The 26,468-nt window shown below is 40.4% G+C and overlaps 1 protein-coding gene across 3 annotated transcripts in view; it reads left to right on the top strand.

Annotated features, from left to right (window-relative positions):
• Positions 1-24,594, top strand: part of PRELID2 (PRELI domain containing 2) — a 76,099-nt gene extending 51,505 nt beyond the window's left edge. For 2 of the 3 annotated variants that reach the window (XM_032158239.2, XM_058439978.1), the window contains exons 6-7: positions 19,851-19,920; positions 24,314-24,594. In XM_032158239.2, the coding sequence (XP_032014130.1) occupies positions 19,851-19,910 (60 nt within the window). In that variant the 3' untranslated portion in view covers positions 19,911-19,920; positions 24,314-24,594. Of the gene's footprint in view, positions 1-3,709; positions 3,762-6,383; positions 6,456-19,850; positions 19,921-24,313 lie in introns of those variants that run through there. The other variant, XM_058439977.1, reaches the window with a different exon arrangement.
• The last annotated feature ends 1,874 nt before the right edge of the window (positions 24,595-26,468 follow it).

Below are 26,468 nucleotides of genomic sequence, written 5' to 3'. Positions count from 1 at the left end.
GCTAATCTCACTTCATAAAAGTGTTGAGAAGAAAACAAAATTGTTAGGTCTTCTGATATCTACTCTGAAGACTACTGAAAGTTAATGATTCTGCCATTAACTAGTTTGACCTTAGTCCCTGCTCCATGAATTTTTTTCTTTTTTTTTTTTTTTTTAAGCTCACCACAACCTCTGCTATTCAGGTTCAAACAATTCTTGTGCCTCAGCCTCCCGAGTAGCTGAGACTACAGGCATGCACCACCATGCCCAGCTAATTTTTTTGTATTTTTAGTAAAGACCAGGTTTTGCCATGTTGGTCAGGCTGGTATCGGACCTTTGGCCTCAAGTGATCTGCCCACCTCGGCCTCCCAAAATGCTGGGATTACAGGTTTGAGTCACCATGCCCCAATCCCCCTCCAAGCCTTTCATATATCCTACCTTGGACCAATTGCTCTGAGGTGCTCAGTTCTTTATCTGTGAACGTACTGTTCAGGGTACACACATACACAGGTAGTCACAATTCTAAAAAACAGCGGACATTTCAAAATTCAGTAATTTCAAGATAGAGGCAAAGAGCAAATAAAACTGTTATTCAAAAGAATAAGGAGAGGTCTCAAGTGTGATATAAGAACAGGGTGTGATACTATACTGATTATATATTGGAGACTTGCATTTCCTGCTTGTTCATGTGAATCCTTTCAAGATTCTTTATGTTACTTGAACCACATGAAAAAAACTGATGAAATGTTTTTTTCCTGTCCCAGAGGGTTTATTTCCCAGTTCAAATTTACCTCTGTTGGTAATACTTTTTAATCCCACCCTTGAATGCTCAGATAGATTGATTTAGTTGATATTTATTCATTGGCTGTCCTGAGAATATTACCAAGAATTCTGATTTTTAACAGCTTATTTCTAGACCAGGTATATCATAGTAGTTGCTGTCTTCTTACACATCTCCTTCCCCATCAGCCCTGCTACTACTGTTACCTCTAGAGTTTTCATCTGATGAAACAAAGCTGTTGCAGGGAAAACTGCTTTGTGGAAATGAGTATTCTGTGAGTGATACCTTTTTTTGTTCCTTCTACTGAGTTTAAATCAATGCCTTTACCTTGACTGTGAAACCTGGGAATCCAAAATCCCTTGATGGCTCATTTGAATTCATCCTGGTTGTAACAGACTTTGCTCAATGGTAAAACTTTTGGGAATTCTTGGTTGATTTACCAGCTGAAATTCTGGGACGTTGCCTTCTATGAAACTAGATGAAATCTCGGAAGTCAAGTTCTTGCCTGAAATGAAGTAAGTGGTTTCCTGAGCTCCAGATGTGTTAGAGCATAGTGATGGGAGAAAGTGCCTTTCCACACAGTGCGGTGAGGAGCCTGTCAACCCAGCCAGGAGTCAGGACACCTGGGCTCTGGCCCTGTCTTGGCTGCTCTCTAAGGGCTGTGTTGCTTGAAGTAGTTGCTCTGAGCTTCACTAACATCTTCTGTAAAATCAGACTTACCTGGGTAGGTCATTTTCAATTAGGCAATTGTATGACTTTTTAAAAAAAATTCTCCCTCCCTTCCTTCAATGTCTGACCAAGATTTTTCTGTCTGACAAATAGTCTTTAAGCCCTGCATCAAAATGCAGTAGTTTAAGCTAACTAGGGATTTAAGAGCATCAGAGGTAATTCATTTAACAAGTTTGTAGTCAAGGGTTGAGATGGCAATAAAATATTTAAAAATAAGAAACATAATTTTATAAAACGCTAATTAGCAGTAGCAGAAGGCATGGTAAGCATGTGGTAGGGTGGTTACAATTTCATTTTATAATTCTATTCACATAAATATGTTGGCTTATTTTTAATCTATGCCTTCTATAAACACAGCCTTTGGAAACTTTGGGGAAGACCAGATATAATAGTAGCTGTAATTTATTGAATGTTTAGTGTGAGCCAAGCGCTACATTGTTGTATGAACATTTAGTTTTCCCAGTTACCTTCTGGAAGAGAGACTGTGGTTACTCCCACTTTTCTGTTTTACAGATGAGGAAATAGAAGCACACAAAGGTCCAATTCCTTGCACAAAGTCATCAGCCAGTGAGTGGCAGAGCTGGAATTTGAATCCAGGTGGTCTGACCTCAGAGCCCATCCTCTCAACCGCCATTCACTTTGATTCCCTGACAGGGAGGTCAGAGTCCCAAAGAGTTCAGGTGAAGGAGACAAGACAAATGTATGACTTGTTTCCATCAGCACTGGGCGTACATATGACTTTGAAGTAGATACTTGTTAGACTATAGGGAAAAATGTTCTCATCTTCAAAACACTTAATATGAGACTTGCTTTCTTAGTGTACCTTTACTCTCACACCCATTAGTTCCTCTAATCTCTCCAAAGAGATTTGGGAGCTGTGTTCTCTCAGCTGTTCTGGATGGAATTTCCAACCAATCTATTAGTTTTCTGAACCTGTTCTCTCACTCTTTTGTGCTAAATTCAAAGACAAAGACAATGCGAAAACAGGAATTTGTGGCCACTATAAATCTTCATGTACCTTGTATAAACGTAAGGCAGGCATAGCATTGAAAGCTGCAACAGCTCTGGCCAGGCTGCATTGTAATACCAAAAATAAATTGTGTATTTGTATGTGTGTATATAGATATAGTGTGTGTGTGTGTGTGTGTGTGTGTGTGTGTGTGTATATATATATACACTATATATAGTATATATATTTTGTATATATATACTATATATAGTATGTATATATACTATATATAGTGTATATATACTATATATAGTATGTATATACATACTATATATTGTATATATAGTATATACTATATATTCAATATATATAGTATATACATAGTATATATTATATATTCAATATATATAGTATATACATAGTATATATATACTATATATAGTACTATATATTGTGTGTATATATAGTATATATAGACTATATATTGTATATAGTATATATAGTATATATACTGTATATAGTCTATATAGTCTATATAGACTATATATTGTGTATAGTATATATATAGTATATATATTGTATATAGTATATATATTGTGTATGTATATACACAAACATACATATATAAAAATATAAATATAGGGGCTGCATCTGCACATTGTGTGGACTAAGTGCCTTTAGGAACACATCTGTTGTAAATGAAAGAAAGGCATCATTACTTACAGGCTTGGACTTGGATTTTCCTAGGCTCTTTGTGTTAAATTAAGGCTTTTAGTTTGACCAAAAAGATCAGGAAAATGTCATTCAGACGTATCAGCTGAGGGACTAATACAGAATTCTGGGTAGAGCTACTTGAATAGTAAAGTAAGGATATATCTACTAGTTTAGCAACAGCTGTGTCCTTAAGCCCTGCAGGATGCTACTTCAGTGCTCCTTGAGCTCTCTGAGGTGTCCAGCTGTTCCCCTGGAGCATTCTCTCTCCCTTTGTCTATGGTGATTTCTCATCCTGGCTCCCCACTCTAAGATAGAATTTCATCCTTCCTGAAAGACCCCTTTGGTTGTACCCATCCCTAATGGGCAGCAGGCAGTGACCCAGGAAGGCAGTGGGGAGGAGGCTGCAGTGTCTGCCTGTTATTAGGAGAAAAGGAAGCATTGTGTCTAGTGAAGCTGGATTTGTTGGAGTGACATTTCTTTGTCACTTTCAGTTTTTTTGAATTCTATTTGCTGTCTGGGATTTGACTCCTTTTTCCTTGGCTACCTTCTTTCCTTAGATTCCAGCTCACCATCTCTGAATTTCCAAAGGAAAATGGTGGCTTTTTGAGAGTTAAGTAACTCCTTTCTTATTGAGTCCCAATTTAAGTAGAATTTAAAGACTATAATTAAAATTTCCTCAATCAGTGGCCTTTAGTGGAGTGTAGCTTTTGTTATTTTTAGACATTAACATTTGTTAAAACCTGTTGGTTTTTCTGTTATTCTCTGAACTTCCTGATACGTTTGAAATAGTTCAAAATTTAAAAACTTACCATACTCCTTCTAAAAAGACTTTTTAAATCTCTAAACAAAATTAGAAAAACTTACTTAACAATGTTTTAAATAGGTACTACCTGCACATAAATATTTTAAATTATATTTGCAATGGAGCCATTTATGTTCTTTTCCCTCAGCTCCCTTTGAAGCCAGCAGAATACTCTGCCCTGACCAGCTATATGACCTTGGCTGAGCCATTTAATTTTCTGTGTCTCATGTTTCTCATCTATAAAAGGAGGACAATATTGGAACCTACTTTATAGAGTATTGTGAGGAGTAAATGAGCTATGTACATAAAGCTCTTAGGATAGGATGTGGCAACAACAAATGATCAGTTGTTATTGTTGTTGTCGTTTTTTTTTTTGTTTTTTGAGACGGAGTCTTGCTCTGTCGCCCAGGCTGGAGTGCAGTGGCACAATCTTGGCTCACTGCAAGCTCCGCCTCCCAGGTTCACGCCATTCTCCTGCCTCAGCCTCTCTGAGTAGCTGGGACTACAGGCGCCCGTCACCACGCCCGGCTAATTTTTTGTATTTTAGTAGAGATGGGGTTTCACTGTGGTCTCGATCTCCTGACCTCGTTATCTGCCCGCCTCGGCCTCCCAAAGTGCTGGGATTACAAGCGTGAGCCACCGCACCCGGCCTATTGTTGTTATTTTGAGGCGGAGTCTCACTCTGTTGCCCAGGCTGGATTTTGGCAGTGGCATGATCTTGGCTCACTGCAACCTCCACCTCCTGGGTTCAAGTGATTCTCCTGCCTCAGCCTCCTGAGTAGCTGAGATTACAGGCACCTGCCACCACACCTGGCTAATTTTTATATTTTTAGTAGAGATGGGGTTTTGCCGTGTTGGCCAGCCTGGTCTTGAACTCCTGACCTCAGGTGATCCACCTGCCTCAGCCTCCCAAAGTGCTGGGATTACGGGCGAGAGCCACCATGCCCGGCCCCTGTTGTTGTTTTAAGAGACAAGGTGTCACTATGTTGCCCAGGCTGGTCTTGAACTCCTGGGCTCAAGCTAATTGTTGTTATTAACATTACTTAAAAAGCGAAATGCAAGATAGTTAAAAACAATAACTTATTTTTCCCATTATGACATTATAAACAAATGTTTAGTGGTTATGATGACCTTGTCTTTGGAATCAACCCAATGTGGATTTAAATCACAGTGCCCTCCATCATAGAGTATGGATGAACGTAACCTCTCTCTGGGTGAAATACGAATAATGCTGTCTATCTTATGAGTATGAGAGTGAAGGAGATAGTATAAAGAAGTACTTAAAATACCTTGGCACACAATAAATGCTTCATAAATGATAACTGTTACCTTTTCATTATGACCCAAATTGGCGTATTTCCTTCTAGTCTCATATGCAAATTTTAAAGTCATAATTAAACAGTGTTAGTACAATTTCATTTCTTGCTTTTTTCAAGTAATATTTTATAATAAATCCCTGTCACAGTAACTACATAAACTTCAAATTCATCATTTTAATGATTATATAATATTTCATTAAATATATGATAATTTATATCGCCCTTTAGTATTGAACATTCAGGTTATTTCCACCTTTACCATTATGAATGACACTATGTGAAACAACTTTATACATATAACCTTTCATATTTTTGTAGCATTGCCTTAGAAAAGATTCCCTGAAGCATCTTAACTGTATGTGACTACTTTCATGATCCTTTGAATGTGTTTTTTATCTCTCTCACTGAAAGATAGGCTTCTGTTTAAGGCTTGCCACTTTATCCTTAGCACCTAGCACATCATCAATGTTCAATAAATATTTATTGAATTAATGAACAAATGAACATATTATAATATTATTTTCCAAAAGTGGTTAGACTTTATGTTTTCATTCTATTATCTTTTAACAACACTCCTAAAAGCAGAGGTGCTTTCTATATGACACAGGAGTAATCAGAAAGGTAACAGTAACAGGTAATTTTTTTTAGTACTTTCTGTGCCCCAGGCATCAATCATCCTGAGTATGTTGCATGTATTACCTCATCCAATTTGCTTAGCATCCACCATACAATTCACTATGGTGAGTACTATTGTTACAGGATCTTTGGGGTATCATTTTTCTGGCTGGAAACCTGTGGCTGGTGACACCTTTGCCTGAGTTTTACTTGGGCCTGCTGGGCCCATTCCACCCACTTGGCCTGGCAGGCTGTGCTCAGTTCACACTACCGCCCTGGCTTCCATGCCTCCAAGGGAGACTGTGAGTCAGGCGTGGAGCAGCGAGGGGTGTGTGAGCAAGCATGGAGTACAGCCACTAAACAGTTGGACACACCAGCTGCTGCCGTGGGGCAGGCAGCTCTAGGTGCTGGCATGGGTTCCAGTTCTCTGCAAAGCTGTGGCTGGGCCAGGCACACTACAAGCAGCTTCCTCAGTTGGCACTGTTTGTGTTATAGCTGTTTCAGCTTGGCGGGTACTGAGTTCTTGTTCTGTGATCAGGAAGAATGAGATACATGGACAAATGGAGGGTGAGTAAGACAAAAAGGAGCTTTACTGAGTGATAGAACAGCTCAGAGGGAATTCACATGTGTAGCCCCTTTCCACAGCCAGGGTGTCCCATAGAGTGTTCAGCCCCTAGCAGAGAGGAGACCCTGGAGTGGGAAGCTCCTCTCTACAGGCAGGTCATCCAGTCGTCCTGTATCTCTCAGCAGAGAGGAGGCTCTGGAGTGGGTTGTTCCCCTCTGCTGCTGATAATCCTGTTTCTACAGCTGTCAGCAGAGAGGAGGCCCTGGAGTGGGTAGCTCTTCTCTGTGGCTGGTTTTCCCAACATCTGCTCAGCTCTGATTGAGCCCGGGTCTTTAATGGGCCTCAGAGGGGAGGAAGTGTGCACTGGTTGGTCTATGCGTGGCCATAGGCAGGCCCAGAAAAGGCACACAAATTCCCACTCTGGTGGGACTGGCAGCCCTGCCCCCAGCCTTCAGGCCCTCCCTGGCCTGAAGATGGGGCTTCATCTGGGACCTGCTCCCTTCGGTCCAGGAACCTGTCTGCCTCCTGCTGCCATTTGTGGCATCCAGATTCAGCCCTGATGTTGCCCGGAGATTGGAGCAGGCCCTGACAGCTGAGAGAAGCCAGGCAGCAGGGACAGGCACTTCCAAGTCTGTGAGTGCATGGGGGCCCTTCCCGCCCCCCCCCCCCACCCCCTAAGAGTGTAGGGATGCCTTGGTTTGCAGTGTGCTTTGGGTGGTTGCAGCTGTGCCCATGGGGGCAGGGTTTCTGCCTGCTCCGTGGAGCAGGAGGCCTGAGTCTGCAGCTGCAGTTTGGGTGGCTGTAGCTGTGCCCAGACAGGCGGGGCTGCCACCTGCCCCTGGGCTCCTGCCAGCTTCATGGAGCATGCAGCCCTGGCGGTGCCTCCCTGTTGCAGCCAGCAGTGATAGCAGTGGCAGGCCATTTGGAGCAGCTGCTGCCATTACTATCATTACCATTTTATAGATGAGGAGGCATAGAGAAGTGAGTTGACTTGCCCAAGATCACACAGGTGGTGAGTGGTAGAATCCAGATTTAAACTAGACAGTGGGACTCAGACTGAGCACATAATTACTAGGCTGCCTGGCTTTAAGGTACTGAAAATTTCCTCTCATGCTAGCTGCAGTGGCTCATGCATGCCTGCAATCCCACCTACTCAAGAGGCTGAGGTGGGAGGATTGCTTGAGCCCAGGAGTTCAAGGCCTCAGTGAGCTATGATTGAACTGCTGCACTCCAGCCTGGGCAACAGAGTGTGAGACCCCATCTCTAAAACAAAAAAGGAAATTCCCCCTCATTTTACTTTTCCAGCAGTTCACTTCTTTACTTCAGCCACTGTAACAAACTATTTTCTAGAGAACCTGAATTTGTTGGCCAAATTCCATATAAGATGTGAATCAGAGCTGTCCCTCAGTCTTGGGAATTTTGCATCAGTCTCCAAACAAGAACCAGAATTGCTTACAGCACTTGGTTTTTTAAAACAATCCCACCCTTGCAGTTCACCAAGTGAAGGATTTGTGAATTTTTTAAAAATACAAGCCTTAATTTTTTTATTGAAAGGAATAATTTTATTAGATTCTTTAACATTAAAGACAGATGGTAGATTTGGAACATCGTCCATGTGGGAGATATTAATCCATGCAGGGATATCTCAACCAAATCATACAAAGAATATCCTAGGGATTAACCAAGAACACTCCCCACTTAGTTAGCAATTGAAATAGTAGAGCAACTTTTAAGAAGTATCAACATTATTACATCTGTTTCTTCAGTGTCTCCTTCCCCTTACCAGTTTATTACAGGGTTTGGGAGCTTTAAAGAGCATTTGTATATACAGTAGTCCCTCTTATCTTTGGTGGATATGTTCCAAAACCCCCAGTGGATGCCTGAAACCGTGGATAGTATGGAACTCTACATACACTATGTACGAATTTCTTTTTCCTTCTTCACAGTTTCATGGATAGAAGACCTGTTCTTACCATAGATCTTAGCAACCTCAGCATATGATTTTTTTTCTTTCTTTCTTCATTTGAGAACTTTCACCTTTTCACTTACAGGAAACACATTGTGGCTTCTCTTCAACATATCTGAATTGCCAGCATCACTACTTTTGCACTTTGGGGCCCTTATGAAGTAAAATAAGAATTACTTGAACACAGGCACAGTGATACTGCAGTGGTTGATCTGATAGCTCAGAGGGCTACAGAGTGACTAATAGGCCAGTAGTGTCTACAGTGTGGATATCCTGGACAAAGAGATGATTCATGTGCCAGGACAGAAGATTTCATCACACTTCTCAGAATGTCATGCACTTAAAAACTTATAAATTTTTTATTTCTGGAATTTTCCACTTAATATTTTTGGACCACAGTTGACTGTGGGTAACTGAAACTGTGGAAAACAAAACTACAGATAAGGGGTGACTATAAGCACTGCAGGCATTTTTTTTCTTTGCAAATAGTTGACTTAAAAACAGCCCATGGTTTATTTTTAGGCTATTATCTGCATATAGAGATTTTATTTTTTTAATCATTTAGTAGCTTTCCTGTATGTAGCTTTTTTTTTTCTGATTACTCTTTTTAATTTGTAGTGTTAAGTATGTGGAATTAAAACACAAATGTCACTTCCTAAACTTGCCATGGACTTACTGTTCCTTCACCCCACAGGTAGTGCAAAGAATGAGGAGTGAAGTCAAGGTATCATATTTATGTTGCTTTTGTTAATGACAGCACTCTGGCTAACCTTGTACTTCATTCACCCACTGCGGGTTTTGTCCCCAAGAAATGATGACCATCTTCAGTACTGAAAGGCTTTTAGTGGGAAGTGAAAATGCTTCCCTGTGGAATGTTTCTCTTCTGGCTTCTCCAGAGTGCACAAGGGAGCTTCACTTAGTGTCAGCAGAAAACAAAATTCATTTGCATACATAGGGAGGTGCTTTTTTTCTTACAGCAATTTCAGGAACTACATGTTCCCTGCCTCTTCTAAATTAATAAAATTAAAACCATGCAGATGTAGATGGAAATTATTTTTTGATTGTAGGAAGGAATGTGCCTAAGCTGACATGTCATTTTTTGGTAATTTGAGAAAACCCTATAAACACACCTTTTCAAGGAGATAGTATACGGAAGGCTCAGAGTCACAAAAATCAGGGTGTGAAGCTGGATTATGCTACCTTTTTTTTTTTTTTTTTTTTTTTTTTTGAGATGGAGTCTCATTCTGTTGCTCAGGCTGGAGTGCAATGGCTTGATTTCGGTTCACTGTAACCTCCACCTCCCAGGTTCAAGTGATTCTCCAACTTCAGCCTCCTGACTAGCTGGGGCACATCACCATGCCTGGCTAAGTTTTGTATTTTTTTGTGGAGATAGGGTTTCACCATCTTGGCCAGGCTGGTCTCAAACTCTTGACCTCAAGTGATCCACCCGCCTCAGCCTCCCAAAGTGCTGGGTTTATAGGTGTCAGCCACTGTGCCTGGCCTGATTTTGCCACTTATTAATTGAGTGTCTTTGGTTACCTGTTTGAACCTAGCTGAACTTCATTTTTCTTATGTAATTGAGTTGTAGGTAGGATGTGAGGGTGAAGGCATGTAATGTGCTCAGCACAGTCTAGTAGATAGAGGCCTTAGCCTTCTTGCTAATTAGTTCTTTCCCTGGAACTGGATTCTAGTTCTGTCTCTGATGACCACTGTGACCTGAGGAAACCTGGTTCACCCTGCTGGGCCTAATAGTGTGAAACAGAAGTGTTAGTGACTCTTAGAGGTGATGTGAAGGGCAAGGCAAATGTGAACAAGCATGAGGTGAGCCCCTGCTGGTATTTCCTATAGGTCACCAGCCTCTAGCTGAATGTGGGGAGGTGCCTCACTGCAGAAGTCCCATTTTGAGGGGCCCCTAGTCAGAGAGAGTCCATATATAAATCAGTAGCTACTTTTTAGGACACAGGAAGAATGGGAGGTAATGGTTAACAAAAGTCTGTTGTGTGCCAGTAGGTTTATATGTTGCCTCATTTAATCTTCAGGAGTGATCCTGCAGGGAAGTGTACTTATTCTCTTCCCTCCACCCATTTTCAGGCACAGAAACACATTCAGTGAGGCAAGTAAGCACTCATTGTGGAATGAGGTGGAGAAAATCCAGATTTAAATCCTAGGTCTGCCACTTGCTACCTACATGACTTTGAACAAGTCATTTATCTCTCCGAGGCTGAGTTTTCTTACCTGGAAATGGTGAGAGCAGAACTGTCTTACCTCACAGGACTATTGAGAGGGTTAAATGAGATAATGTAAGTAAAGTGTCAGCATACAGTAAGCCCATAATAAATTATCATTAGATTCAATATTGAGGTTTGGTGATATCGGTTTTTGACTGAAATATGGCTTTGAAAAATTCTATTTTGTTGAAAGGAAACACCTGACTTGAAGACACAGTAGACTGACCTTTTATATAAGGAAGATCATTGACTTACAGAATTGTATGAACCTATGGGGAAGGAGAAGGGTAGAGATACAAGATAAAAGCAGAATTATCTGGGCAGCTGTTGGATTTATTTACTATTTGAGCATCAATTGGATTCATTTATTCTGTTAAAGACAATTTGTTGATAAAATGTACAAGCATGCTGCTAACCACTTTATCTCAGAATAGGGAAGAAAAAAGGGAAAACTATGACTGAGCTTAAGTCTGATTAATAGTGAAAAAATGGCTGATAAAGGGGAAATAATAGGAACCTTGTTGCTTTTCACTTGGGCACATTTGAGAGTACAGGAGTTAGTACTGGGATGCTCTGGTGCCAGCCACTAAAACAGTTCCTTACTCTTCAACGTGAGGAAGCACTGTCTCGTAATTAAACACAGATGGACTAAGGAACAGTATGCTTCCAATGAATGGAGATTTCCAGCAGGTAACAGATGATCAACTGTTATAAATGTCATGGATGGACATGGCACTGGGGGAGAGGCCATATTTTGCATGAAGTGCAAGTGAGGAAAAATAAAATTATATGCAGGTCAAATTTTTTAAAATTCAAAATGAAAATATATTAATTGAGTCACATTGGAAGGTGGTGGAAGTAACTTTGTAAAATAGAAAAACACCAGCGACTTAAATCTTCATGTTAAGTTAGGGTTTATTTGAAAATCAGCAACATGGAAATGATTTATTAATTGATCTTTCATTCTGTTATTTGATTGCAGGAAATCTCTTTAAATCAGGTGGACCATTTTTGATTCTTTGCTTAGAGTTTCCTATAGAAAATATAAGGTCCTTTCCAATTTTTAGACTTTATTATTTGAGGATATATTCTTTTCCATTATAAATTGTGAGAATTAAATATTCTCTTTAAGGAGAGAGAAAGCTTTATAATGTGAAGCAAAGACATCTGAATTATTGTATCAGTTTAATGTTCTGCAGTTACACCTAAAGATTTTGGGTTACTTATAAAAATAAAAATGAATCTTAAGAGTTTATGAGCTACTATGGGAAAATTATATTGAAGCCATACATTCTATCAGGCTATTTCTAATTGAAAAACATTGTCTTTAAAACAGTTTGTAGATGGGATTAGATATTGATTCATATATTAAGATTCATGTTATTTTGTTTGGGAGCAGGACTAAAATACCTGACTTACTTATTAGGCTCTTTGAATACAGCTGATAAAGAAAGGAAGAAAAGCTCTTGCTATGTACCTGCTATGGTTTGAATGTGTCCCCCCAAAGCACATGTTGGAAACTTAATCCTTGGTGCAACGGTGTTGGAAGTGACCTAATGAGAAGTGTTTAGATAGTGAGGGCTCCACCCGTTTGAATGGATTCATGCCAATTATAAAAGGGCTTGAAACTGTGAGTTCAATCTCTTGGTTTCTTGTACATGCTCTCTTGCCAAGTGGTACCTTCTGCCATGTTATAACACAGCAAGAAGGCCCTTGCCAGATGCACTCCCTCAATCTTAGACTTCCCAGCCTCCAGCACCGTAAGCCAAATAAACTTTTTTTTGTTTACAAATCACTCAGCCTATAGTATTCTGTTACAGCAGTACAGCACAGACTAGTTCCAACGGTGTAGTGGGGGTTTTCACTTTTGCATTCTCATTTAAACTTCCCATCCCCACAGTGTAGTAAGATTTAGGGTCCTGGATTCTTAAGCCTGATTGTCTCCTGTCAAACTGAGGTTTAGTTACTGTGTGATTTTGAACAGGTTGTTTAATTTCTCTGAGCCTTGGTCTCATCCAAAAAAAAAAAGGGGAGATGGGAGGGTAAAATAAGTGATTGCAGGCAAAGTGCTTGGCATACTGTATGTGCCAATGAATTTTAACTGTTTATTTTAGATTATTATTAGGTGTTATTCCACTTTCTAGATAAAGTTCTGCATCTAAAAGGATTAGACAGCATCAGATTAAAAGTTGCATAATTGTGGTAGAAGATCTCTTCATGGAGAAGTGTCATGCAATATTCTCTTACCTTTTGATGAGAAAACTGGATGTAGATCCCTTCCCCCTTTCCTCCCTTCATCTCTTCCTTCCTCCCATGCAGTTCCCACTCCCATCTATTTTTTTTCTTCCTTTTTTTTGAGATGGAATCTTGCTCTTATTGCCCAGGCTGGAGTGCAGTGGTGCGATCTCGGCTCACCGCAATCTTCGCCTCCCAGGTTCAAGCAATTCTCCTGCCTCAGCCTCCCAAGTAGCTGGGATTACAGGCATGCATCACCACACCTGGCTAATTTTGTATTTTTAGTAGAGACGGCATTTCTCCATGTTGGTCAGGCTGGTCTTGAACTCCTGACCTCAGGTGGTCCGCCTGCCTCAGCCTCCCAAAGTGCTGGGATTACAGGCGTGAGCCACCGTGCCAGGACACTCCCATCCATTTTCTTAAGCCTCCTTCTGCTTGGTCTTTCTCTTTGTGTGTCACACTTACGACTAGACTTTGGGTCTTACTCAAATCCCTCTTCTTCAAGTGGCTTCTGCAAGTCCTTCCTTCCTGCAACATTAGTTTCTACTTCCTTTCTTCCATTATACAGTCACTTAGCAACAGGGATACATTCTGAGAAATATATTATTAGACGATTTTGTCATTGTACAAACCTCATAGAGTGCACGTCCACAAACCTAGATGGTAGAGCCTACAACATACCCAGGCTATATGGTACAGCCAGTTGCTCCTAGGCTATAAATCTGTACTCATGTACTGTACTGAATACTGTAGGCAACTGTCACACAATGATAACTGTTTGTGTATCCAAACATAGCTAAATATAGGAAACAGTAGAGTAAACATGGTATAAAAGATTTAAAAAAGGGTATACCTGTATAGGACACTTACTGTGAATGAAGCTTGCAGGATTGGAAGTTGCTCTGGGTGGGTGAGTCAGTAAGTGGTGAGTAGGAAGGCACAGGACTTTACTGGACATTACTGTGCATTACTGCAGATTTATAAACCCTTTGCACTTAGGCTACACTACATTATAAACAAATACTTTTGTTTCTTCAATAACAAAATAACCTTAGCTTGCTTTAACATTTTTTACTTTATAAAATTGTAAATTTTAACTTTTTGACTATTTTGTTATAACCCTTAGCTTAAAATGCAAACACATTGCACAGGTATGCAAAAGTATTTTTTCTTTATATCCTTATTCTAGAAACTTTTTTCTATTTAAAAAATTTTTAATTTTAATTTTTATTTTTTAAACTTTTTTGTTAAAAGCAAAGGCATATACGTTCATACATTAGCCTAGGCCTACACAGAATCAGGATCATCAATCTCATTGTCTTTCACCTTCACATCTTGTCCCATTGGAAAGTCTGCAGGGGCAGTAACATGGAGCTGTCATCTGCTGTGATAACAATGCCTTCTTCTGGTATACCTCTTGAAGGACCTGCCTGAGGCTTTTACAGTTAACATTTTTTCAGAGACAGGGTCTCTCACTTTGTTGCCGAGGCTGTAGTGCAGTGGCATAATCATAGTTCACTGCAGCCTCAAACTCCTGAACTCAAGTGATCCTAAAGAGGTAAGACTACAGGGTTGTGTCACTGCATCTGGCTAATTAAATTTTTTTTTTTTTTCTTGTAGAGAAGGGGTCTTACTATGTTGCCAAGGCTGGTCTCAAACTCCTGGCCTTAAGCAATCCTCCCACCTCAGCCTCTCCCAAAGTGCCACCATGCCTAGCCCTATAGTTAATTTTTTTCATAAGTAGAAGTACATTCTAAAATGATAAAAAGTACAACATAATATATAAACTAGTAGTATAGTCATTTATCATAATTATCAAGTATTATGGTGTCATAATTGTATGTGCTATACTTTTATACAACTGACGGTGCAATAGGTTTGTTTACACCAACGTCACCACATGAGGAATGTGTTGGGCTATGATGCTATGACAGCTACAAGGTCACCAGGTGATACGATTTTTTTCAGCTCCTGTACAGTCTTATGGGACCACCATCATATATATCATCTGTCATTGACTGAAACATCATCAAGCAGCACATTACTGTACTTTTTTCTTTTAAAAGTCATAGTGTTTCTCAGAGGCTGTCTTGCCTTTCGGTTATTTTTAATTCCTCTATTTCCTCTGAAGAGGCCAATGGCCCATTGAGTAGGGGCTTCTTGTCTTATCTGCATCCCTGTTCCACATAGCTTCCCTGCCCTTCCTTACACACAGTGGGTGCATCAGTTCATGGTGTTTACTCCAAAGCCATGACCCACAAGAAAGCATTATTTCCAGTGGGGGTCTTTAATACCAATCTTTTATCACTGATAATTAAATGAGCAATTCTCTTTTGTTAAGAGTTCCCTGTGGATGCACCTTTTGAGAACTGCTTCAGAAAATTTTTGTTTGGTCTAATATTACTCTCTTCCAAGCCTTCTACATAAATCAGAGCTTCTCAAGGAAGGATCAGTTTTATAGCAAAGTAAATATACTGTTTGAATTTAGCCACCTTTAGTTTCAACTTATTCCTGATCCTCTTAAGACAAGTTTGTGTTTTTAGTAATAATCAGCTATTTCTCAGAGACTCTTAGAGTGTAGAATTTGTGAAGTGTTTTGAATCTGACTCTGAGACTCCTTTGTGGGGATACATTTGGCCAGCACAGCTCTGGTATTAGGGAAATGAACCTGCAAGATAGCTCACTTATGTGTACATTGGCAAATAGAGAAAGATAGCCTTGTAATAGAGAAAAAAAGTCTCAGAGGGGAAAGAAATAATAAAATCAAGCTGGTTTATGGTTTGTCAGTCCAAAAACCTTTTAAGCCTTATCTGTAAATGTAGGTCCACTTAATGTTTGTTCTGCATTTCAGGCATCATTGCGTGATAAGTGGTGTAAATTTAGCCCCTTTAAGCCTGATCTCCTGGGGGTTGAGATTTAAGCGTTGGAACTTTATTTGAAAGGACTCTATTGATTGGGCTTTGATTTGGTCCTTCTTTACCAAAGAGAGGTACTAAATCATGGCTTAGCTTCCCTGTTAGGTGTTTTTTTTTCTTTTTTGTTTATTTTATAGGCCTCTCTCTCCCTGCCCCCTTTCTCCGTGTTCCATTTCTAACTGTTCTGCTTAAAAAGACTAAAGTGCTATGAGAGAGGGGGGAAAAGAGAAAGAAAAATCAACTGTCACCCTGTGAACTTAATTGATTCAATAAATAACATCTTTCAATTCCCAAGGAAAACCTCAGTCTTCACTTATGTCAATTAGTGTTCAGTTCAATAAGTGGTGGAGGTCTTAATTTAGATGGATGGGAAAGTTTGCAGGTCCTTACCTCCTAGGGAAAGACTGTGCTTTTCTTATTTTAAAGTCATACTGTCTGTCTGGATTTATGCTCTACTCTGTAAAAAGAAGCTTGAAAGAGAATTAATGTGATAGTTTTTATTCTTCCTGAAAATAAAAAGAAGACATTTAATTATTGTCCAGAGATTTGTTAGAATAAAAAAGTGAAATGAGGGAATGAAAATTTTCTGGAATCTATTAGACTGTAAACTCCATGAGGGCAGGAACTATCTTGTTCATTCACCATTTAATCTCTAGTGCACATAGCAGGTGCATAGTATATATTTGTTAACTGGATCTGTTTTTAAGGCAATAAGAACAAAAAGGGGGCACAATGCAGGTTTTCTGTTAAGAATTTAGTTAATTTTCATTTCACTGGTTGTTTCATCCCTTGGCCCCAATCCCCTTTCCCCTAATTCTTTTCTTTTTTTTTTTTTTTTTTGAGATGGAGTCTCACTCTGTCACCAGGCTGGAGTGCAGTGGCATGATTTTGGCTCACTGCAACATTTGCCTCACTGGTTAAGCAATTCTCTGGTCTTAGCCTCCTGAGTAGCTGGGACTACAGGCACCCACCACTACGCCCAGCTAATTTTTGTATTTTTAGTAGAGACAGGGTTTCACCATGTTGGCCAGGATGGTCTCCATCTCGACCTCGTGATCCACCTGCCTTGGCCTCCCAAAGTACTGGGATTACAGGCATGAGCCACCGTGCCTGGCCTCCCCTAATTCTTTAAATGGCAGGTACCTCTTAAGAGTGCAGTATATACTATATCTTCAGAAATGATTAAGGATAACCTATTTAATCAATTCCAAGACTGTCAGAGTTGGAAGAGATGGTGTAAAGCTGCTATTTACAAATTCTAGTAAATGAACTGGGTGTGTTTCAGAATCACATTGAAATGGGATAGTTCCCTGACCCCTTCCCATGACTTATGAAGGGGTTGGCTCATTTACTCAGCAAGCAGCTCTCAACCCCTTGCAAAAGGGGGAGCACACAGGTGAGCAGGTGCAGATGCCAGGATGAGTGCTTTTGGGCAACCAGCGGGAGCAGAACTCTGTGAGGGCCTATGGAAGCATCTAGAGGTTGCCTGTGGCCCTCAGAACCCCAGAGAGTGCGTGTTATAGTGTGCTCTTTTAGCTTTGTCATTCATGGATGGCTTAAGTGTTAAACAGCTCAGTGGAGGGTCAGTGTGACAGCCTCTTGCACTCGCACCCAGGTCCTTGTCCTGCGTCCAGGAAGAATCAGGTGGTGTAAATGAATTGAAGGGTGGTGAATGTGAAGGATTTTACTGAGCAGTGGAAGTGGCTCTCAGTGGGATGGGGAGCTGGAAAGGGGATGGAGTGGAAAGGTCATCTTCCCCTGGAGTTTGGCTGTCCCTGGCTGAATTCTTCTCCAAGGTCCTGCCATCAGGCCATCCCTCTGAAGTCAAGCTGCTTCACTCCAATGTCCAGCTGCTTCTTCTCCTCTCTCCTCTGCCACTCTGCCACTCCACCAGTGGTGCCTGGGGTTTTTATGGGTACAGGATGGGGGGTGGGGTGGGCCAGGGTGGTTTTGGAAAAGGCAACATTCATGTGGGAAAACAGGAATGCATATTCTGACTTTGTGCCACAGGACCAGGCTTGAGGGTGTGGCCCTCACCAGGGACTGCCCTTTTCTACCCAGTATTTTCCTTCTACCTGTCCTTATCAACATGAAGTATGTTATACACATACAGACTCAGGCCTGAGCCTTGAAATTTCTGACTGAGTCAAACACACTCTTGGGTAGACTCTTGGGAGTCTGTTTTCTTTTGTGACTTCCCTTAGTAATGCTAGAGTGCAGCTGGGTATAGAAAGCACTAATCCCGTCTAGCTCTCAGTGCCCTGACCTCTGTGGTCTATGTTACTCCTTGGTAAAAGTGATCAGCCTAAGGTACATAGCGGAATGATTGGTGGAGCTGTGACTAGAACTCAGGTCTCCTACCGCTGACAGTGGTGCTCCTGGTCCTATGGTTTGCTGCTTTGGTTTAGCAAACACTCCTTACTACTCAGCATTCTCTCAAGATCCAGTAATACTTTTTCCTTCCAAGAGAATGGTAGTATTTGTGGTGATGGCCAGGCAGAATCTGAAGGACCTTCTGAATCCTCAAGGAAATACTAACTTTAGTTTAGTCTACTTTGGTGTTAAATATATTTTATTGTCTTCTCTAGTGATGCCTTTGATTACCCTCCGTCCCCATCCCTGGGCTCAGATCCCAAGTAGGAAGTCCCTGCCTTTTTCCTGCAGGCCAACTTGGTGTTCACAGCCCTGCCTAATCATAAGAGGATCATATGGGTACCTGTTAAGGGCATAGAGCTCTGGTGTCTGCTTGAGTCCCATTAAATCAGAATTTTCCTGGGAGGGGCCTGGGGATCTGTATTTTAAGTTCCCCTTATCATTATTCTTCTCTGCAATAATTCTTAGGCTCAGGTCTCTGAAAATAGCAGCTCCCTTTCCCATGGATCCAACTTTGATGTTCTGGAGACCTCAGTATATAATTGCATCATAACCCTGTCTTCCCACTTGAAGGTTTATCCTCTGGTCTGTAAAACTTGTCCTTTAAGGAGGAAAGGAATTTATGCTTTCTTCCAAGGTAGAATTTTTCTGGACAGGATGCTGAGTAGACAGGTGGGTATGGACAGTAGCAGAATGAACATTGCAAGAAGGTTCATGGAGGCCTTTGAAAAGGAAGAGGGTGCCTGTGCTCTTTCCCTGGCTTTATTACTTAATAGTTGTGTGACTTCGGGCAAATTATTTAAACCTCTTTGAATTTCTGTTTCTTTATCAGTAAAATGTGGGTAAGGATAGTACTTATTTGGAGGTTTTATGTGTATTAAGGTGTCCTAGGTGAGCTCTTGGGGCACAGGCTCAGTTTGAGATTTGTCTGCAGGTGGTATTGGAGAGCGCACTCAGGAACAACTCTTGTCATGGGGTATGGGAAGGGATTTTTGAACTGCAATGCACTTGCAACAGGTCTTAGCTGATCCCTTGGGGAGCTTTGAGGGTTGGATGCTCCTCAGAGTTGTCCCAAGTTAAGGGAAGGGGGCCAGGTCTTTATACCCCGGTACCTACCAGTCATCCAATGATATAGGCTGCCCCTGGAGGGACATGACTTCAGGTAAGGCAGCTCCCTTTGGCTGAGGGTGGCTGTGTGCCAACAGCAGCCTACAGTCTTGGTGGAAAGGGAAGGAGTGCTTTAGTTCTGGGAGGGGTCTCAGTGGTACACCATAGCACTAGCTACCCCCGGGTAATGCACATAAAACCCTAGCAGTGAATCTAGCATATTTGTAAATGTTCAATGAATATTAACTACTGCCATTATCATTCTAGCTCTGGCAGGGCCACTTTCAAGAAGTTATTTAACTATTCTTGGGCTGTTTTCTTATGTTTAAAATGGAGATCATAAGCTCCATTCTGCCTGTGTCCCTGAGTAGTTCTGAGCACATGCGGAGATAATGTATGTGAAATTGCTGAGTAAAATATTATAAAAATGTCAGGTATGGCTATGAGCCTACTTTGTTGAAATGAATATATGGCCATGACCTGGATTCTTTGAAGGGAAAAGGTTGTAATAAATGTAAAAGTACTTGTCTGTGAAATAGGGCGTTTTAATTTTTTTTTTCCTTCTTTCTATAGGGAATTAGGATCATGGAGATGCTGCTAAAGGAACAGTGTGGTACCCCCTTAGCTGAATAAAGAATCATCAGTGAGTACCAAAAGCAAAGTCAGAATTATTTACGCAAGCCATGTTTTCATGCTTATCAACCTGGTATTCTACAGCAGCCTCCCTGGGCTATTCACACTGCACATTTCCCAGTTATATGCACAGAATACTATTTCACAGGTGTTTTATCTCTTCAGTACTTTTATTTACTTGGTTCTTTGATTTTCAGAGCAGTTTTGTATTACATGCTGGGTTACAACTCTATTCAAATTGTTAAAACTGTTGCACAATCTACCATGATTGAGAGCCTCAAGGTGTCGTAGATTTGTAAAGACTGCAGCTCAGATTAACTGAAGCTTAATGTTTTTGTTCTGAAAATAATCAAAGGAAGGCTTTAAAAATGTAATTGGAGCAGGAAGAGAAACAAAGAAGGGGCATGTTGATTGGCCAGTGAAACAAATATCTCTTATTAGTCATATGTATTTCCACTGATTGTGAGTAGCTGCCTGAAATGCTATTGAAAGGGATTCTGAGGTCTTGAGAGTAATTCCCAGGCTCTGGGTAAGAGTGCCTTGATGGTTAACAGTGTCTGCCATGGGCACAGGATGAAAGGAGGGATAGCACTCATGCTGAAGCATGTGCCACATCTAGTTTAGGGCAAATGGTATAGGGTTAACAGATAGTAGGGGATTGCAGAACTACTCAACTCCCTACCCCCACCCCCTAAATTTCTATTGTGTGAATCAGGGAGAATGGTCTTTATAGTGGAAAGGGCAGGGCAGAGTTATTTAAGAGAGAATCAAAGCCCCAAATAAATGAGTATAATAGATTTACATCTTACAGAATTTATAGTCCTTAGGTTTTTTTGTTTTTGTTTGTTTGTTTGTTTGTTTGAGATGGAGTCTTGCTCTGTTGCCCAGGCTGGAGTGCAGTGGTACAATCTTGGCTCACTGCAACCTCCACCTCCCTGCAACCTCCGCCTCTCAGGTTCAAGCGATTCTCCTGCTTCAGCCTCCCAAGTAGCAGGAACTACAGGTGTGCACCACCATGCCTGGCTAATTTTTGTATTTTTAGTAGAGATTGGGTTTTGCCATGCTGGCCAGGCTGGTCTTGAACTCTTGACCTTGTGATCCACCTGCCTCGGCCTCCCAAAGTACTAGGATTACAGGCGTGAGCCACTGTGCCCGGCCAGGCCTTAGGTTTTTAACATCTGAGGGTTGAAACCTTTGAATAAAACAAACTTTGCCTTAGGTAATGTAGAATTACTTCAAGTTTTCTTGTGTTGGTTTAAAAGCTGAGACACATGGTCTTGTGTAAGCAACCTGGCATTCTAATTGTGATAAACAATAAAGTTTGAGAGCAGTTAACCAAAAAGAAGCAAAAGGAACGTCATATACAAGCACCTTGGCGTGCAAAGCATGCTGTCCAGACCTGTGAATGAACATTATTTGCAGAATTGTAAAGTCTTTCTGCTCATTTGCAGGTTGGACTCCATTTTGATTAATATTAAACCTCTGTATACTTAATACATATTAATAGATTCCCTTATTATTGAAAAAGCTAAACAAGATAATTTCATTTAGCATAGGCATACACATAGCAGGTGCTCATAAATGTTGGAATTGAATCTAAATGTGGTTTACTCCTACACCCACCCTGTTCCTTAAAAAATTATAGAGAACAACTTGGCCACATCTCCCTGTTTTTCTCAGCCAGCATATTTGTGAGGCTCACTAAGCACCTCTTGTACTTGCATGCTTAGGCACAGATCCCATCTTACTCTGGGGGGTGGGATCACGAGTCAGCTCCAAGGTAAATGAGGGAATGAGGGGTTTCCATTTCCATGGGAAGGGTATACACCTATTGGTCTTCAAACTTCAAATTAGTGTTTTTGAAACTTTCTTGAGCATCAGAGTCATCTGGAGGATTTGTTAACACAGATTGGTGGGCCCCACTCCCCAAGCTCTGATTCAGTAGGTCTGAAATGGGGCCTGAGCATTTGTTTCTAACAGATTTCCAGGTGATGGTGGTCCTGGTCCTGGGGCCACACTTTGAGAATGGCAGTTTTAAATGAGTTCACATCTCTGGGTGGAGAAAGATGAAATGCCAGGGCACTGAGAAAGCTAATAGTCAGGAGTTAGATATTGTTGTCATGTATTCAGTCAACTTTTGCTTAATAGGAAGAATGATATTCTTTGTATAGCTTTTCCCTGATTTTAGCATCTCAGCTTCTTGTTTGCCCCCTTTTTTGTTGCTTAAATGTGGCCAGGCTCCACCCTGGAGCAAATGCAGTTGAAAAGAGGGGAGGTGAGATTCACATCAACTTGTACTTTAAATCAATTTGGATTTAAATTGTTGGTAGTAAAGATGAGCAAATTAAACAAGTTTACAGCATTACCTATTGTCTTGTTACCCGTGTTCTGTGTTTTGTTTTGTTTTCTTTTGAGACAGGGTCTCACTGTTCTGTCACCCAGGCTGGGGTGCAGTAGCGCAATCACGGCTCACCACAGCCTTGACCCCTGGGGCTCAAGCAATCCTCACACCTCCGCCCCCTTAGTAGCTGGGACCATAGGCGTGCACCACCATACCTGGCTAATTTTTTCCTTTTTTACAGAGATGAAGTCTCCCTATGTTGCCCAGGCTGGTGTGTTTGTTTGTTTGTCCTGTGGTTGAGGGCTAAGCCATGAACTCAGGGCATCGTATTGTTTGTGAAAAGCAACTTATTCTCCTCTCTTAAGTGAAATAGTCGAGGTCTGAATATAACCAGGAGTTTAGTACAGGACAGTTGCATTTAATGCATTCAATGCAATGAAATTTTCTGAAGGATTTATATAATTCAAACTCTCAAAATTCATGACCAGTTTTCTCAGAGGAGTAACTGTAAAGTAGGGGATATATGTATATGTATGTATGTACTCTTACCACATAAATCTACAATTTGATGTTGCATCGAATGCTGCCAGCTTATTCCTTTCCTTTTCTCCCATTTTCTTGACTGTTTTTACAAAGTTTTTCAAGTTTGAAATGCGCCTATTTTAGTGGAACTTTTTAATTTCTCAGAATTAACTATATGGAAAATGGAGGGGGTGGTTGTCGGTGGGGGTACTACTGTTTTCATGAGTTGTAAAATGCTACATTAAAAGAAGTGGGGGAAATTAGCTCTATAGCTATAATAAAGTAGAGGTCAAAAAACTACCTACAGCCTGTAAACCAAATTTAGCCTGCTGCCTGCTTTTATAAATAAAGTTTTATTGGAACACAACTATGCTGCCATGCTCAAAGCTACAACTGCAGAGTTGAATAGTTATAACAATGACCTTACAGCTGCAAGCATAAAATATTTACTGTCTGGTCCTTGAAGAAAATTTTTGCCTACTGAGTTAGTGTCCTAAATTAACATCAAGGAGTGTTGTGGTGATTGTTTGGCCTTTTAAAATACAGTGTTTGATCACGTCTTACCCCTAAAGTTTATAGTTTGACAGTTTGTTTTTCTTGCATTAGCTCTAACGTCAACACTTTGTGAAGACTTGGCTGATTTTATATTAAGACATAAAAAGGTATTAAAATGATAATAACAGGAAGTTAAAATGCCAGCAACAGTGGTCACTAAAATTGCTCATAAAGTTCCAATGCACGTACACAATGGAGTAGACATATAGGCATTTAGTTTGGCACATAAAGTGGCACTGTGATGAGGCTGTAGGGTAGGTGCTATTTATAATTTACTCAATTTGCCCGCTTTGGAATTTTGCAATTTTTAATACTTAAAAGACGTTTTGTGGGATTTGCAGAAATGTGTGTAAAGAGACAATATTTAATATTTTTATATCATACCACATTTTAATTTTTCATAATTTTTCATAGAAAGTGACTACATTCTACATTGTACCTAATATTAAAGATACTTCACAGAACTCTCTGACCTGTATGTCCAAGTGGGCATTTGAAAATTAGAAAGCTTAGAAGGTGATTTTTGTCATGAGCCAAAATGGAGACACATAAATCTCACTAATCAATATGCTTGTGGCGTTGCTGTTGACACATCCATTTGATAGATTTTTGATTTCTAGTCGTTTTTTGAGTAAAACAAATAATGCTGACGTCTGTCTGTTCTTGCCACTGGCAGTTGGGAGATCAGGCTTGGTGAGATTTGACAACATAGCAGAGTTCTATCACATTGGAATGATTAAGACCTCGATTTTAGCTATATCTTAACTCTTCTCTGAACCAGCTCCTTTGGGTAGTTGGACTTAATAAAATGAGGTGCTTGCCTTGTTCGAAGATCATTAGGAGGGAGAAATGCAATTTCAAGAATTATCCATAGTGATAGAATTCAAGTGGACTCTGAAGAGTTGCTTCAGAAAAGAGGGCAAGTAAGTATTGATTGGTGAGACATGTTTATGAGGTGATAAAGCCTGTTTGCTTTCTCTTGCAGGAGAGCTGTATCCGTGTCTACTTTTTTATTTTTATTTTTATTTTTTGAGAATCACTTCTTGGCCACAACACATCACAGACACAGTTTCTGGAATACAGGTTTGAGGATACAGTGTTGGCAGCTTCAAGAAGAGAAGACATTCTTGCCAGGACATAAAATGTTACCCTCCTCTGGGAGCCTGCTTCGAATAGTGGGACTCAGGGAGATAAGACCTTCTTGCTGGATTTTTATGACACAATCTCTTTATAATTTTACAAATAAAGGAAAAAAGACCCATGTAAGTTATGTGTGCCCTTCCTCAGAGTGTTCTGCTGGTTGTCTGGTGATGGTGTCAGGGCAGCTAAGGACAGGATAAAGGCCTAGAGAGGGTGCTTGTGCCCTTGTGTTATCAGCACCATTGTTCATAGGATTTGTGAGGGGATTCTGGAACCAATAAGGGAGTTGAATTGGTACCTGATTCACGGGTGGACTGGAACAAACAGGAATGTACCAGACCTATGTTGAAGCTAAGCCGCATTTATAATAATGTTTAAGATTCTCAGAAATTAGGAGATTTTTATCCTGTCCATAAGTCATATGTAACTGCCATAAGTATAGCTTTTAGAATGTAATATGTAAACTGTGATTTGGTCCTCTGAAAAAAACATGAAATGAAGAGTGGGAAGGCAGTTTCTTGTCTGCTAATTCATTCTGTGATGGTGAGCAAATCATTAACCTCTCTGTTTTTTATTGGGCAAATGGGGATAATCAGGCACAGGTCTTTCCACCAATGCGTTATGATGATTAAACAAGGTAATTTTGTGCAGGTTTTTAAGTCAACAGACCTAGGTTTGAATCCAAGTGCTGGCACCTACTCACTCAGTGATCATGAACATAATTTTAAATCTTTCTGAATCTCATTTAAAAAAATTTGTGAAATAAGATGATAGAATTAATTTTGTGAGATTGTTGGACTGATTTGAGATCATGCCTGTGAAGTACCTAGCACCCTGCCTAGTACATAGTAGAAGTCCAGGAAATGGAAGCCATTATTATGTAAAACATTTTGCAAATGTACTTTTTAACTGGAATGTAAAGTGGTACTACTGTTTGAAACTTAGATGGCAGTAGTTTGCATTTCTCATGATCAGAAGCCAAAATATAAATACATACTATCTAAAAAATCTTGAAGAGAGGTAATAATTTGAAATTCATCTTCTTAAGATAAAAATCAGGGCAGGGCGTGGTGGCTCATGCCTGTAATCCCAGTACTTTGGGAGGCCGAGGCAGGTGGATCACAAGGTCAGGAGTTCGAGACCAGCCTGGCCAATATGGTGAAACTCCGTCTCTACTAAAAATACAAAAAAATTAGCTGGGTGTGGTGGCGCATGCCTGTAATCCTAGCTACTTGGGAGGCTAAGGCAGGAGAATTGCTTGAACTCGGGAGGTGAAGGTTGCAGTGAGTTGAGATTGTGCCACTGTACTCCAGCCTGGGTGACAGAGCAAGACTCCATCTCAAAAAAAAAAAAAAAAAATTAGGCCATTACTGGAGAGTCTTGGGGAAATTTTTTTTTTAAATGTCTGAAAAATTTTCTGCTTAATCTATTGATGAATTTCAAAGCAATTGTATTTTTTCATACAAGTCTGCCACTGTGAGCCTCTTCTTATTATATCTGAGCTCTTTGTGCTGCCTGAATTTTGTCTCTTAATTTCTTTTCAGCTTCATAGTGTTTCATTCTTCAATTGTGTTGGAGGGAAAAATAATGGTAGAAACTAAAACACACTTTGACCTTTCTTTCTAATTTGTAAATGGCATTTGGTAGGCTTTTGGAGTAATAGCCTATTTCCAAAAATAAGAGGTGATGCAAATTATTGTGGAAGTGAGAGGCAAGAAATTTGTATTTGGAGGTTGACATTAGAGTAAGTTTAACCCTTCACACTCAACAACTCCCATCCTCTGAAGGCAGGAGTTCTCAACCTTGGCTGTCTGTTAGGATTGCTTGGGGAGCTTTCTGCAATTCTGATGCCTGGGTTGCTTCTCAGACCAAAAATCAGAATCTCAGGTAGTGGAACAAAGGCATCAGCTTTTAAAAAAACTCCTTGGGTAATTCCAGTGGGCAGCTAAGAACACTACAGTGACTTCCAGGTATTTGCAGACATTATCTAATTTTTTTCT

Source organism: Hylobates moloch, unplaced genomic scaffold (genome assembly GCF_009828535.3).
Source record: "Hylobates moloch isolate HMO894 unplaced genomic scaffold, HMol_V3 SCAFFOLD_6, whole genome shotgun sequence".
Classification (NCBI taxonomy): domain Eukaryota; kingdom Metazoa; phylum Chordata; class Mammalia; order Primates; family Hylobatidae; genus Hylobates; species Hylobates moloch.
Note: the sequence above shows the minus strand (reverse complement) of the source record. Positions and strands in the feature narration are given on the sequence as shown.